At 36.6% G+C, this 13,640-nt stretch overlaps 2 protein-coding genes across 6 annotated transcripts in view; one reads left to right on the top strand and one right to left on the bottom strand.

Moving 5' to 3' along the window:
- Positions 1 to 13,640, bottom strand: part of UBAC2 (UBA domain containing 2) — a 101,644-nt gene that overhangs the window by 45,735 nt on the left and 42,269 nt on the right. The window lies entirely within an intron of this gene.
- Positions 2,526 to 12,715, top strand: LOC104359670 (G-protein coupled receptor 183). Of its 2 annotated transcripts, XM_032997029.2 has the most exons (3): positions 2,590 to 2,632; positions 6,117 to 6,276; positions 9,624 to 12,715. In XM_032997029.2, exon 3 carries the CDS (start codon positions 9,661 to 9,663, stop codon positions 10,726 to 10,728), a length of 1,068 nt encoding a protein of 355 aa, XP_032852920.1. In that variant the 5' UTR covers positions 2,590 to 2,632; positions 6,117 to 6,276; positions 9,624 to 9,660; the 3' UTR covers positions 10,729 to 12,715. The 2 variants fall into 2 exon arrangements, with proteins under 2 accessions (XP_009963775.1, XP_032852920.1); XM_009965473.3 differs by lacking the exon at positions 6,117 to 6,276 and having other exon boundaries at positions 2,526 to 2,632.

Raw genomic sequence — 13,640 nt, 5'->3', positions numbered from 1 at the left:
ACAGGTGAGTCATCAGTTACTGTTCCTCTAACTCAAGTCTCTTGAGAAATCATGTTTGTCCACAAAAAGAGACAAGACTCGGCTACAGGTTAGTTTTAGACACGTGCTCTGTCTCCCAGAAAAAAAAAAAAAAAAGGAGTTAGTTTTGGAAGTAAAGGCAGTTTTGCAGTTAAGAAACAGGCTGGCTGGATTAATTTTCTGGTTGATCCATAATCACCCTGTGTAATTCAGAAGTAATTTCTTACCTCAGGTAGTAGCTCTCTAGATATGGAATTGTAAAGTAAATCCAGTACCATTTGTAGTCCCTGCTCTATTTGAGTAGTTTAAGTAAGCAGACAGAAAATAAATCATCACAGGCATCATAACATACTGGTCAAAATATTAATTGCACTGCTTTGATGTCACCATCTCCAAAGGTAATGAATTAGTATATTAATTTACATGTGACTCTCCTTGCATGCTGAAAGCAAACCAGTAAGCTTTTGCACACAAATAATAAAACCAAATATATATCACACTTATTGATACATGCCATTTCTTGGTTTAAATGTTCATATCCTTGGACAGCCAAGCAGATATTGTAGAAACAGCAGCTGTGTAAGAACAGAAAAAAGCTAGAAAGATAAACAGTGGGTGAAAGAACATGAACTGTATCGTTTAGCTCAAGCAATTGACATCACATCATGCTAAACTGGATTGGAAATTAATACACCAGTGTGACTCAAAGGGCACAATCTAGTAATGTATCTTAATCAAAGGAAGGCAATATTTTATCAGATCGGAGCAGGAAACACATACTGGCATTACTTTATAATGCTAAGACTATTTTGAAATAAACATTTCCTTTAATATGAAGCTGTGGTGCTAATCCCTTGAGCAAAGACTATTACAAGCCTGTGTATCTCAAAATTTCCAATTTCTACTACATATTTTTGCTGCTGGACAGGGAACCACATTGCAGTATTACTTTGTGTACCTATGAAGAAAGTTCCCTGTGCAATTTCCCTTTAAGCACTTTTTAATTCTCATTGCTTCATTCAAAGAGATTCTGCTTTGTGATGAAGTTGAATAATTAAAAAATAATTTAAAAATAATTTTAAAACAATAAAGGAAAAAATCCAGAATAAGACCAGTAAGTTCTCTCAAAGACTATCTGAAGCTGGTGTTATTAAATAAATGCCCCATAAAACTGAAGAGCCAGATCAAGCCCCTCAGCTCCCTGGCGTCTATGGGGAATCAAGCCATGTCTGCACTGCTTGTTTAGCACCAGAAAAATCAGCATATAGTGCCAACTAAATGCTCCAAGCAGGGACAGAAGTAGCTCACAAAGCTCTACTTGTGATCTGCATTTACTTTACGCTTTCTGATGAGGACATATTAATCAAGATAGTATCTCTGCACACCTCCAACACTGCAACGTCAGCAAACACTTGATCTGAGAACACAGCCCTAACGTTTCCAAAGAGGCATTCCACCCTCTCTGCATGCGTTGGACCAGCCAAAAATAGCATCATCATGCCTACTTGCTGGTTCTTTAAAATCAGGCCACTAAATGAGGCCACTTTATAGACAAATAGTCCTTTGAAGTCATGAACAATCGGTATGAGTTTTGGGGGAAAATCCCAGGTAACTCTCAACCACAGCCTCTAACAGCAAGTGACAGGATTTTCCATCTATCTCTGATCTCCAAAACCCTCTTAACAAACACACTTTTTAACTCTTAGACCAACTTTCTTTAGCCAGAAAGAAAATTATTCCAGGTAACAATGGGTTACCTCACAGTCTGACACCCCATTCCCTTCCTGTTCCCTAGCCACCCATTCTTAACAATGTAATTTTAGGGGAATCAGATTTGTGCTTTATAAGCTTTTGATCTTTAACGTATTTATATTACATGTGTATTATTATGAATATTAATATTAATAGTAATATTAATATCCTTGCTCAAAATGCAATAAACAGATTACAAAGGCACGCATCCTCCTTAATCTCTCAAACCACCAGAGTTCTTCAACTTCCTCATATATTTCTAACAGGCATTTCTGTAAAGCCTTATCATTACAATACTAAAACAGTTCTGGGAATGTACATGGGCTGTTGAGACGTCTGTTTTTACACCGCATTTCAGTATGCCTCAGTCCTGAGGTTTTCTTGTGCTGTGTCAGAGCTGATCAGTAAGCAGCAGTTTTACAGCATGTACTGATCATACAGCTCTGTGCTGCAACCTAAATTCAAGTTTTTAAAACGCAAATGGCATATAAACAAAGTTTTTCACTCAGGGATTTTAGCCAGTCAACAATTAGTCAAGTAAACCTCTGGGTAAAGTCCCCTCTATGAAAGTCAGTAATGCGTAACTTCAGGGTGAGGCAGGAGGGTTGTTTCTAATTACTCTCTTTGAACAGACTAATTGTAAAAGGATTAAAAATAGATGCTTTCACATCCCATAAAACAGTAGGCAGCAAATGAAGACCAGCATACAAACAAGGGCTTTTTTAAGCACTTAAAAAAACCCTACCCCTCCCACAGGAGACTCACGTAATCACTCTTGAAAACAATGTGCAAGGGTAAGCTTTCACAGTCAAGCCATCCTACTAATGCCCGTAACTGCTCAGATCCAAGAAGCTACAGATATGTAAGTACAGAAAATAATTAACTTTTAAAACTTTTTTTTTCCACTGAACAACAGTAAACAATTCCAGAAAGATTATTTATTTTTTGAATTATACTGAATATTTTCATGTGGTAGAAAGGATAAACGATCATTGGATGGGAGAGACAAGGCTTCTGGAAGAAATTCTGTGGTATTTTATATTCACTTATTAATATGCTGCAGGTTAATCTTTATTTAAAGGATCTGTTGACTCACAATATCAACAAGTTATTTCAAGCCCTTTCTTATAATACAGCCTTTTGACAATCACAGGGAAATATTTGATATTGCATTAGCTTAGACAATTTTTGTAACAACAGTAATTTAAACTACACTAATGTAGAAATAGCTACTGTACAATTAATAAGGGAAGCATTGCAGTTCTTAAGTTATCCACTGAACCTCACAGAATACTTCAATAGTAAGAGAGCGCCTTAAAACTAATCCATACTATGGTCGTGGATGCATAGCTTGTTCTATCACATGCGCTTCTTGTCTATGAAACAGCCTTTATTATCAGCCCAAGAACTCCTCAGTCACTCTTTTCACATCTAAATACTGCAACAGAATATTTTAAGAGTTCAAAGTTTTATGAGCTAATTCCTCTTTTACCCTCTGACATGTATTTCTTTCAAAACTTTTAGAAATAACTGGTTTTCTGAATCGCATTCACCAAACATTTTTCTCCTTATTACTGATCTTCATGCCACAAAGCTAAAGAAATATTGCAAGTGATATGATTTCTAGGCATCTTCCCAATTAAAAAGGATCCATTTTTCCTATTATACTGACAAAACAAGATATACTGGTCAACAGACAGTAACTCAACTACCATTTCTCTTAAAAAATAGAAATGGCATGCATGGCTTTGAGCACAGACTACAAAAGGTCTGTCTATCATTTTCATAGCTCCTCCTGAAGAAGCTAGGGAACTGAAAATTTTTAAAATGGCAATTAGTCTTTAAGAGGTCAAATCATCCCCTTCTGTTCAAAAAATTGAGCAATATGTACACATGTAAAGAATAATAAATTTAAGATAGAGTTCTGAAGTTGTAATCCCTAAAATTAAAGACTGTACCTATACAAGTTCCATATCACGCAGGAAGAAAAATCATATTAAAGGGTATGCATGTTTTCTAGTACTGAAATATGCATTGTTATTTGACCCCTTTTTTCTTCTGCTTGCAGGAATGTAATTGTCAGTGGCTGAAGTTTTTATTTTATTTGCTATACTTTAGGCTTTCTCTTTTTTTCATTTAGTATACGTAGGCAAGTAAACTGAAGGGAGGTTAATAATCTCAGCATCAGCACGGCTCTTCACATCAACACACATCTTTGTCTAACATGATTTATGTTAGATACTTCTCACACTTTGCATAGGACGGATCACATTTGGAGAAAGAGATCCAACAGATAAGAGCGAGACATGTACACTTCAAATGACTTCCACTTTTTCTTTAGTTATGCAGCATTTCAACTCAACTTCTTGATTTCCATTTCACTTACTGTAGCTTCTATTATTTTTGAGCGCCAAATATAACTGTCATACAACTTCACAAAATCTATAGATTAAAAACACTGATAAAAGCAGGACCAGAAAGATCCCAGAGTGCGTGCGTCTGCAAATTATGTTACACATTTAAAGAATATTGTAATTCTTCATAGCCATCATTAAGAAACCTTCATTCATGAAATGCATACTTATGATTCTCTGACGTGTGGCTTACAAATTTGGCTTTAGTACTCCACCAAATTTGAGTCTATACCAAGGAGAAATAAAAGCACTAGCCTGGAAACTATCTCACCAAAATTAGCTGTGCATTGTGACCTGAGGATTCAGTCCTCAGGTCATTAGGCCTACTCATTGTCATTTAGGACACGAAAGTCAGCAGCTTTTGAAAAAAGGCAAATTAACATAATGCACCAGAAGTGTATGAGCGTTAATGTATTTGAAACAGGAAGCTTTAGGACACTCCTGTCTCTTGCCTCAGCTTTTATTAAACCACATGTAGTTCCCAAGCTGCCTACATATACACCTAGTTAGATATATGTACCTTAGGTCCACGTTCTTTCTATGTTAACAAAGCATTCTACTGTGCAATTTAGCAGGCACACTTTTAAACATACATAACTTAATTGAATCAAGCCTTTTTCTCAGAGAAAACAGTACAATGAAGATGTATAGTAAATTACTTGTATGGTAAGTTAGAAAGTCAAACAGTAAATATGACTGGTCAACAGAAAACAATTAATTTTAGAGATTAAGGAAAAAATTAAACCTACATAACCACAGCACTGCATGTTTCCCATCTTCTACTGTTTTTAAACTCTAAAACTTACACATCTTACACCTAATAGAGGACTGCAAGCTCAGTAAATGCATTGGAGTGAAACAGAAGACTCACTGACAACCCCTCCTTTTAAATCATTTATACTCTTTATGTGTACATAAACAACATGATTCCCCAATACTGTTTGTTAAAGAAATACTATCCATCTCAAAGTGACTAAACCATACTACGTATAGAGTCAGGAGAGATCTTTCTAATGATATGCCATGCCTTTGTAAGAATTTAATTAGCATCTCTCTTGTATTAGCTACTGGACAGATGGACCAGGGATTCATCTCCAAAGAATGAAAATTATGAAGAGAGACAGACAAATCACACATTAGATTACAAGATACGATTTAAGTCTTCTGCATGTTCCCTGCTCTGCTGAAAAGACAGATGGTGCTCCTTCAGCAAAAGCAGGAGATGAGAACAAGAAGAAAACTCAATTAGCATACAGAAAGAGCTTTGTATCACTGCTTGCATGTAATCCAGACCCATGTAATCTAAAATTGCAACATTGCAATTGCTGGGTCATAGCTTAAATCTATGCCTGTTAATAGTTAAATGTATGTAACGTTACAATACTATATACATGATACATGAACATCTCTATGAACCAGGGCTTTGGATTATATAGTACTTCCAGACTGGTGCCACCATGATCTTCATCAAAAACATTTTGCAGTGGGCACTCGAATCTGAATTGGGCTCTTGCGTCCTGCAGTATAAATATAAAACAAACAATAATGCCCGTCAAATGTTTTCATAGAAAACGAGTCTCCTAAAACATCTTATTTTCCTTCTTTGATGAGATTACAAAATTAATTTAGGCACCTGCACAGATTTCAGACATGCTACATTTTGTAAGCAGCTTGACATGGTACTGTGATTTTTCTTCCCCTGACTGGATACTATTGCTATAAAACATCAAAAAAACACACAGAATAAACTAAAAGCTGGTAGCTAACAAATTGCAAAGTAATTGGCTAAAGAAAAAAAATTTCCATTGTTGGTCAGAAAGCAAATAGAATCTAAGTAAGACTTGACTATGGCAAGTGAGAGAATAATAAAGAACAACCTGCACTGGTTGCAAGCCTGGGCATAATATTAAAATTAATTTTAAACTCTCCCAGGCATAAGGTCCTCCCATGTAGAAGCAATGGCCATGGACACAGCGAATCTGAGAAGTACTCTGAGATCACAGTGAACTAACTTCACAAGCTCCCAGTGCAATGCTACACAACTCTATCTTGGATACCTAATCAACTGAGCAGAAAAAGCAGGGACGTAGTGGTGAGTATGCTTCCAGGTACGCCGATACCAAGAGGCATCTGGACTCCCACCCCCTGCGTGGGACTAAGCTGGGGTTAGAACAAATATCTCAGGACTCTTTTGCCTTGTGGTGAGACAGTTGAGAAGTTCAACTTGTATTGCCAAAACCATGAGATTGTATAAGGGGGAAAGGCTCAAAAAGCCCAGCAAATACAAATTAAATAAATTTAAATAAGACACCCTCATTTTTTAACAGGGAGGTTGATTGACCATAAACTACAATGTAAATGGCTAATTCACTTCAGTTCTCCAAATCAAGACCAAACAACATGTTAGAAAATAGGCTTTAAATGAAAGGTTAGTAGAAACCATACACAAATAACTAAAATAATATGACCTGTATTACACAGGAGGTCACATTAAATGAGTAAGTAGTCTGTGTCACTCACTGAGTATTGCGTGTCTGCAGACCCAGAAAATGTAAAAACTTGAACAACATTCTTTACAATACCTATATAAAGACAGGAGTTTTAAATATGCCTTAAAATTTTGCCTGTACCTCTATGCCAAAAAATTGTAGCAATGTTTTCTAAAATTATAAAATTGGTAAGGTTATTTTTTTCAAGTATATACTTCAAAACATTATCATTGATAAACTCAGAAATCCACTGGGGATGGGTATTTAATACAACCTAGAAGTGCAAACATTTGGTAGTGATTCTAAAGTGTAGCTTCAATGGTGCACAGGGATCCAGGACAGTAAATGCCCATGTTCTCATAAGGTATTCAGGCACACAGCTCCTTAAAATCAGTAAGAAATTAAGTCCAGCTAGTCTGAGGTTTGAAGCAGTGAGGTGATATTCTCCATTTTTGCTCCAAGAATGCAAATCACACTAAAAGTATGCAAAATTGCCCTGCTGTTGTTTTTTCAGATATGTTCTGTGGAGGATATTACATGCTCTGTGTATATATATATATGTGTGTGTATATATATATATGTGTGTGTGTATATATATATATATATATATGCGCGCTCTGTAGTGGATCACTAAGGATTGCTGCCAAGAAATAAACAACAACTTGACACAAGGAATAAGATTTTAAAAAGAAAAATTCTTGTCTTTCTTAATAGTCTAGACACCATTTAGGAAGAAAGTTGTTTGTTTTTTTTTTTTTTTTATGTGTCCCTGTTCAAGATTGACAAAAAAAAGGTGAAATACCTGCTGAGGTGAATGGAGTTCGCCCAACAACAAGAGCTCAGACATACAAAGAAGTTATCATAGCTCAGGTGATGCACATTAAGTTGTCAGATGGTAGCACCTTTATCTATTTGGGCCCTAAACCAGATACAGTATCTCATGGGGTTTTTTTTTAAATGAAATATATTCAGGTAATACAGCACCTAGAGACCATGGTGACTGCTCAAAAACGCCCATACATACAGAGAAAATACTAATGCTCATCTAGAGAATGTCTCTGCTATGGAACTGCTCCCCCATGTATATCCATGCCAGTATCATAGATAGACACAAACTCTCTCTCAGCTAGGACTGCTTCTCAATACAGCCATGGTTTTATGTGAGGCTGAACATCCTATTTTGAGCAACAAAAAGTTCTAGGTTAATTTATTATATTAAAAATCCAACTTCATAGCACAAAATTAGGTGGTATGGATTTTATGAAATTTTACTCTTGATATAAAAATAAAATTCACTGAAATGCTGGAAATTTTCCTAAACCATAGCTAAGTGTTTTTGTATAATAGATATTCTACAGTTTACAAACATTTATAGAAAGACAAATTAATGGATGTGACAAATACATTATTTATGAACAAAAACTATTGTTACTTTACAGTGAAAATAAAATTATGCAGTTGTTAAGCTGTAGCTAGTTACTGCAGTAGAACTGTTTATCACAAACCTTAGATTATTCTTCCTTACATACGTTTAAGAAATCTTATTACCTAAATTTCAAGAAAGAGATGAATAAAAGATATATGTCATGCTGGGAGTGTGAACAAGTAATCAGAAGCATTTAAATAAGAGAAACAAAACAAAATACCTCACTGACTCTTACCCAGGTGCCTACACAAACCCACACCATCATCTGCAAAAAGCAGTCTGTTGCACTTATGTACAACGAGCCATCCTACACGCTTCTATAAGGGAAAAGATGAAACAGGAGGAAAGTATACCAGAGCTATCCTCAGGGTAGTAACTACTGTATTAATCAATCATCAAACACACAAACACCAGGATACTGTGAACAATATGGAATCAACTAATATAAAATTACAGACATTCTTAAATCTGCACTACAGCCAGAGTTGCTATTTACCAGTTTAATTTCCTTATTCAAACCACAAAACTCCCACTTCAGATTTGACCTCCAACCCTGAGCGCAGTTTTCTCACCTCCTGACACTGCTGTTTTCATCCATAGATGGTGCTTCTAAAAGGAGTAACATTAGATGCCCCATCCCTTCTGACACTTACACTATGCAACTGTCAGGTAACAACACAACTAAAATATTTTGCACTGGAAGCAATATCAACAGGATGGGATCCTCTCCACTTCAGAAATTCTGCTGGATCAGTTTTTATATTTTTAAGTCCCCCAAATCACTGCCACTTTGCAGCTCTTCCATTCTACTTCTGACTGTGTAGGTCAAAATTTCTAAAATCTATTAAATTGACAACATATACAGTAGTTCACCTGTGTTCTCTCCCTTTTGCAGGACCACTAAAAAGTGACTAAACTAGTAGTCTTAACAATATTTGAATTAGATTCCAAAAGCCACTTCTTAAAACTAGTATTAAACAATCTGAATTATTACAATGCCAATAATGTAGGAACACTGAAAAAATTTAGTTTCTCTAAACAAGTTAAACCATCACAACATGAATTGTTAGAAACAAAAACTCCCTAAAAACTAACCGAAACACATTTAAAATATTTTTGTCTGCTCGTCTGACGCTCGGGTACTTCATATGATCCTTTTTCATGTAGTTTCTTCAGACTCCTTTTCCCCCTTGGATTGCTTTAAACATGATCCCACCTCCTGACCACCTATAAACTTCACTTTCCAAACACACTACATCCCTGGTTTATTATTTTGCCCCTGTCTGATTTTTTGCAGGAGAGAAGGAATTGGGATCAAAACATAAAAGCCAAAATGAGTCACCTTTTTGAAGAAGGCTTGAAAAGTAATTCACCATAATGAAGTTTCATTTCAGTTTTTTACCATCTAGCTTTTTGCAATAGAGGTTGGCCGTTGTTATGCAGAAGCAGTTTATCTACATGTATTACATAATGTTCCCTTTTGTGTTTTTTTTTTTTGTTTTGTTTTGTTTTTTCCCATGTTAGGTCCACTGAGCTTCCTGCAACAACAGCGGTTGCAGAAATGGACACTTTCACAGCTTCTGAGACAAACAGTTCCACCTGTGACTTATACGAGCACAAAGATACAGCACGGATTCTACTGTCTGTCTTCTACAGCTCCATCTTAATTCTTGGGGTGCTTGGAAACACCATTGCCCTCACTGTCATTTTTAGAAACAGAAAGAAGATCAACTCCACTACCCTCTATTCAACAAATCTTGTCCTCTCCGATCTCCTGTTCTGTATCGCCTTGCCTACAAGGATAGCCTACTACGCCCTGGGATTTCACTGGCCATTTGGAGAAGCATTATGTCGAATAACTGCTCTCTTGTTCTATATCAACACCTACGCAGGTGTAAACTTCATGACGTGCTTGAGCATTGACAGGTTTTTTGCTGTTGTCCACCCCTTCCGATACAAGATCAGAAGGATTAAATATGCCAAGGGCATTTGTGTTTTTATCTGGTTTCTTGTATTTAGTCAAACTTTCCCATTACTTATACAACCCATGTCACAGGAAGAAAAAGAAAGGACTACGTGTATGGAATACCCAAACTTTGAAAAAATTGCACATCTACCACTTATACTTCTTGCTGCATGTTTAGTAGGGTACCTTATTCCCCTGGGGATCATACTGTTTTGCTACTCTCAAATTAGCTGCAAACTTTTTCAAACAGCCAAGGAGAATCCACTGACTGAAAAATCAGGGATAAACAAAAAAGCCATCAATACAATCATATTTGTAATTATAGTGTTCATCATCTGCTTTACTCCTTATCATGTTGCAATCATACAACATATGATTAAGAAGCTTCAGAATGAACCCTTGTGCACGGAAAATAAAATTTTCCAGAAGTCACTCCATTATACTGTGTTTCTGATGAATTTTAACTGTTGTCTAGATCCTTTCATCTATTTCTTTGCATGCAAAGGATACAAGAGAACTGTAATGAAAATATTGAGACGACAAGTGAGTGTATCAATTTCAAGCGCTGCCAGGTCACACCACGAAGAAAGCTCACGTGATGTGGGAGAAACACAAATGATGGTACTTGCAAAATCTTCCAATGGAAACCTACCTGAAAAATAAAATCTGTAGTACACCACAGTGGAGCAAGCATAAAAATCCAGTGTCCACAGTAAAAACTCAGTGCTCCCTATACAGCAGCTTAAGTAAGATTCTGTTTTTTGGGATGTCAGGAAATCAAGGAGTGATGCTGGACTGAAAAAGAATCGTCCCAGGACAGCAAGAAAACTCAGCATTATAATTTCCTAACTGCATCATTTTGACTGATTTCATTATTTTTTCCAGGAAATATGCACCATTCTGAATGTTCAAATTCCATAGTGCACATACGTATGCCTGGATGTTATTAACTCAAGCAAAGACTCAATTCACAGTTTGGGTGTCTGAGAAAGGATTAAACACAACTATCTTACAATTCAGACTGACCACAGACAGAACATCTGAAAAGTGCACGACCTCCAGCTGAGCTCCAATTCCAGCAACGGTTTTGTTAGTCAAGTCACACAAGCAAAAGAAACCAAACTTTGAGATAAAATGGACAAATTTTGTGCACGTTTGACTACCACAAGTGCTTAGTTTATAGCACTTTGCAGGTGAAACTGCATTTTATAGTATTTGGAGCATGAATGTCTTATTGGACAATTCACACAGATAACATTGTCAAACGTAACAGATGAAAAGTTAATGAACTGTTTGGTTCTCCTCAAAACTGAGTATCTCCCATATGTTAAATTGCTCATCTCTGCAAGGTGTATTATCTATTTACTCCTTTTCTTGAAGGAGAACTTACCTTGCTAGTTTGTACTGTAGTTGTACATAAATTATTTATAAACACAAAAAATAAGTTGAAGCAAGAGACTGTAATATGAAAACCACACCGCTTCACTTAAAAGAGCAGTGATACAGGGTTCTTCAGAACTTCTGCTGAAGTCAGACATGAACACATGACAAACGTTTAAAAACAGGAATAAATGTTCACAGTTATAGCCACCAATTAATGGGTTAATTCTGATGGTGTGAGATGGCCACCTCTTTTTAAGCCCTGCTTACCTGAGAGATCGATAAATGAGAACAGCAGGATTGCATAGGAAATAACAAGCTTTCCCACCACGCCTTCATACAGCGTATCTGGGATCCCTTTGGACGCACTGAAATTGGGCCAGCAAAGAGACCAAATGACTTAAACACATCCTGAAGGAATTGGCACAATACCAGTTAAGTATCCAGGATGCAAGCCCGGGGCTCCTGCTGGCGTGCCCTTCCGTCATGTATCAGTTTCCTTCCCTACTTCATTCCTGGCCCTCCTGCCTTTTCTTTTGTCTTCCAGGTTATTAATATGCCCTCACTTGCCCACGCAACTTGGTAATTGCATCATGAGGTAGTGATGGAAAATTTAAAGACTGCCTGATAATTACTGCTAAAAGCTATGCCAGATGTCAGAATAAACGTTATTTATTGCAGCTGCATCTCTCTGGCACTGAGGTTTTACTGGAAGTCAAACATACATAGTTACATTTGTCATCTCTGCAATTCCTTCCTTCCTCACGTCTTGACCTCCACCTACCTATAAACATGGAAGGGTCGTAGCTGAATAGCAGTGCGGAAACATTAAATTAACAATTACTTTGTTATGGGAAAGAAAATGTAAAAGACCCTATACTCCATACTACTTACATTGTCAAACTTGAGTTTCTAATTACAAAAGACACTATGCAACTACAGGAAAATGGAATAAGAAAAATATTTTTTAACAGAAGTTCTACTTAATTCTGTATGCTATAGCAGTTCTGCTCTTGTCAGCTTTTTTTTAATAAACAATTTAAAAATATTATTTAATAATTTGTTCCTCTTGGAGTAAGCAAATGATAACCTGATAAAACTACAGACAGACCACTCATTAATACCTAGAAGCTGTAGAAATAAAATATACGTATTATTAACATCACACCAGTACAAGCTCATGTTATTCTACTAATGTCTGTTCTTTTATTCTGATATGCATTTCATCTAACTGTGATTATAAAACCTTAAAGGCAAGAAGTCTTTTTTATATTTGTCTGTAAAATATTACTTAAATGTGTATTACAGCACCACATAACACAGGTATCTCTTCTAAGTGGAAACAAAGTGAAGATCTGCATTGAAAACCTTTATCCCTATTTTCTCATGTCACCAATTCTATTATTTACAAATGCAGGCTTTGTTTTTAAATCACATCAACATTCTCAAACACCTATCTTTACATGAAAATACCACTTTTGCTCTAATAAGCCTTGGAGTGTTGGTCCAGTTAGATATGGGTTTGAGAAAAGCTATGTTTTTCTCATTTTAATATTTCTCAAATGCTGAAGAAAGCAATAAAATAAAAACCTGTAACACCTAAAATAAGCTCAGCTTCCTGACAAGAGTCCTAAAGATACACACAGACAGACAGACAGTGACAATTTACAGCTGTGGCAGCTGATGCCACTGCTTCCCCTCACTACTTGTCAGCACGTACTCACAGCTCATGCACGCTCCCATTAATGACAAGCCTCTTTTCTGTGCTTATCTGAAACTGCCAAAAGTAGTGGTGGTGGTTTCAGTTGGCCTGGGACATCACACTGAAGTTGCTTAAAGAGCATCTGTCCCATTTCTGCCAGCTGTGCTGTGGGGCTAGTAGCCATCTTCAGAGAGATAGTAACAAGCTGCTGCGTGGAAGCAAGGGAGAGCAGTAATATTGAAAACTTACAGCTGTTCTCAAACAAATGGTTTTCTTCAAGATACCCTTATCCATTTATCCTGCTGATACTCTCCCTCCAGTACTGTTTGTTGGAGTATTTTTACAATAGCAGTTGCCTGTAGTGGCACACCTCAGGTCCCTCTGCTCCCACGTGCCACACAGACATGAATAAAGGGGGTAAAGCCATACCTGGTAGCTCTTTTCCTCTCCGACACTGAATATGTAACAGATGGGTCTGTCTTAAAAGACCTGA

This window comes from Tyto alba, unplaced genomic scaffold (genome assembly GCF_018691265.1).
Source record: "Tyto alba isolate M040663 unplaced genomic scaffold, T.alba_DEE_v4.0 Super-Scaffold_45, whole genome shotgun sequence".
Taxonomy (NCBI): domain Eukaryota; kingdom Metazoa; phylum Chordata; class Aves; order Strigiformes; family Tytonidae; genus Tyto; species Tyto alba.
Note: the sequence above shows the minus strand (reverse complement) of the source record. Positions and strands in the feature narration are given on the sequence as shown.

Excerpts from the sequence above, each read along its gene's own strand:
- LOC104359670 (XM_009965473.3), top strand. The coding sequence starts at position 2,595 with ATGCCCGTAACTGCTCAGATCCAAGAAGCTACAGATAT. Across the intron at positions 2,633-9,623 it reads ATCCAAGAAGCTACAGATAT|GTCCACTGAGCTTCCTGCAA; the intron begins GTAAGTACAGAA and ends TTCCCATGTTAG.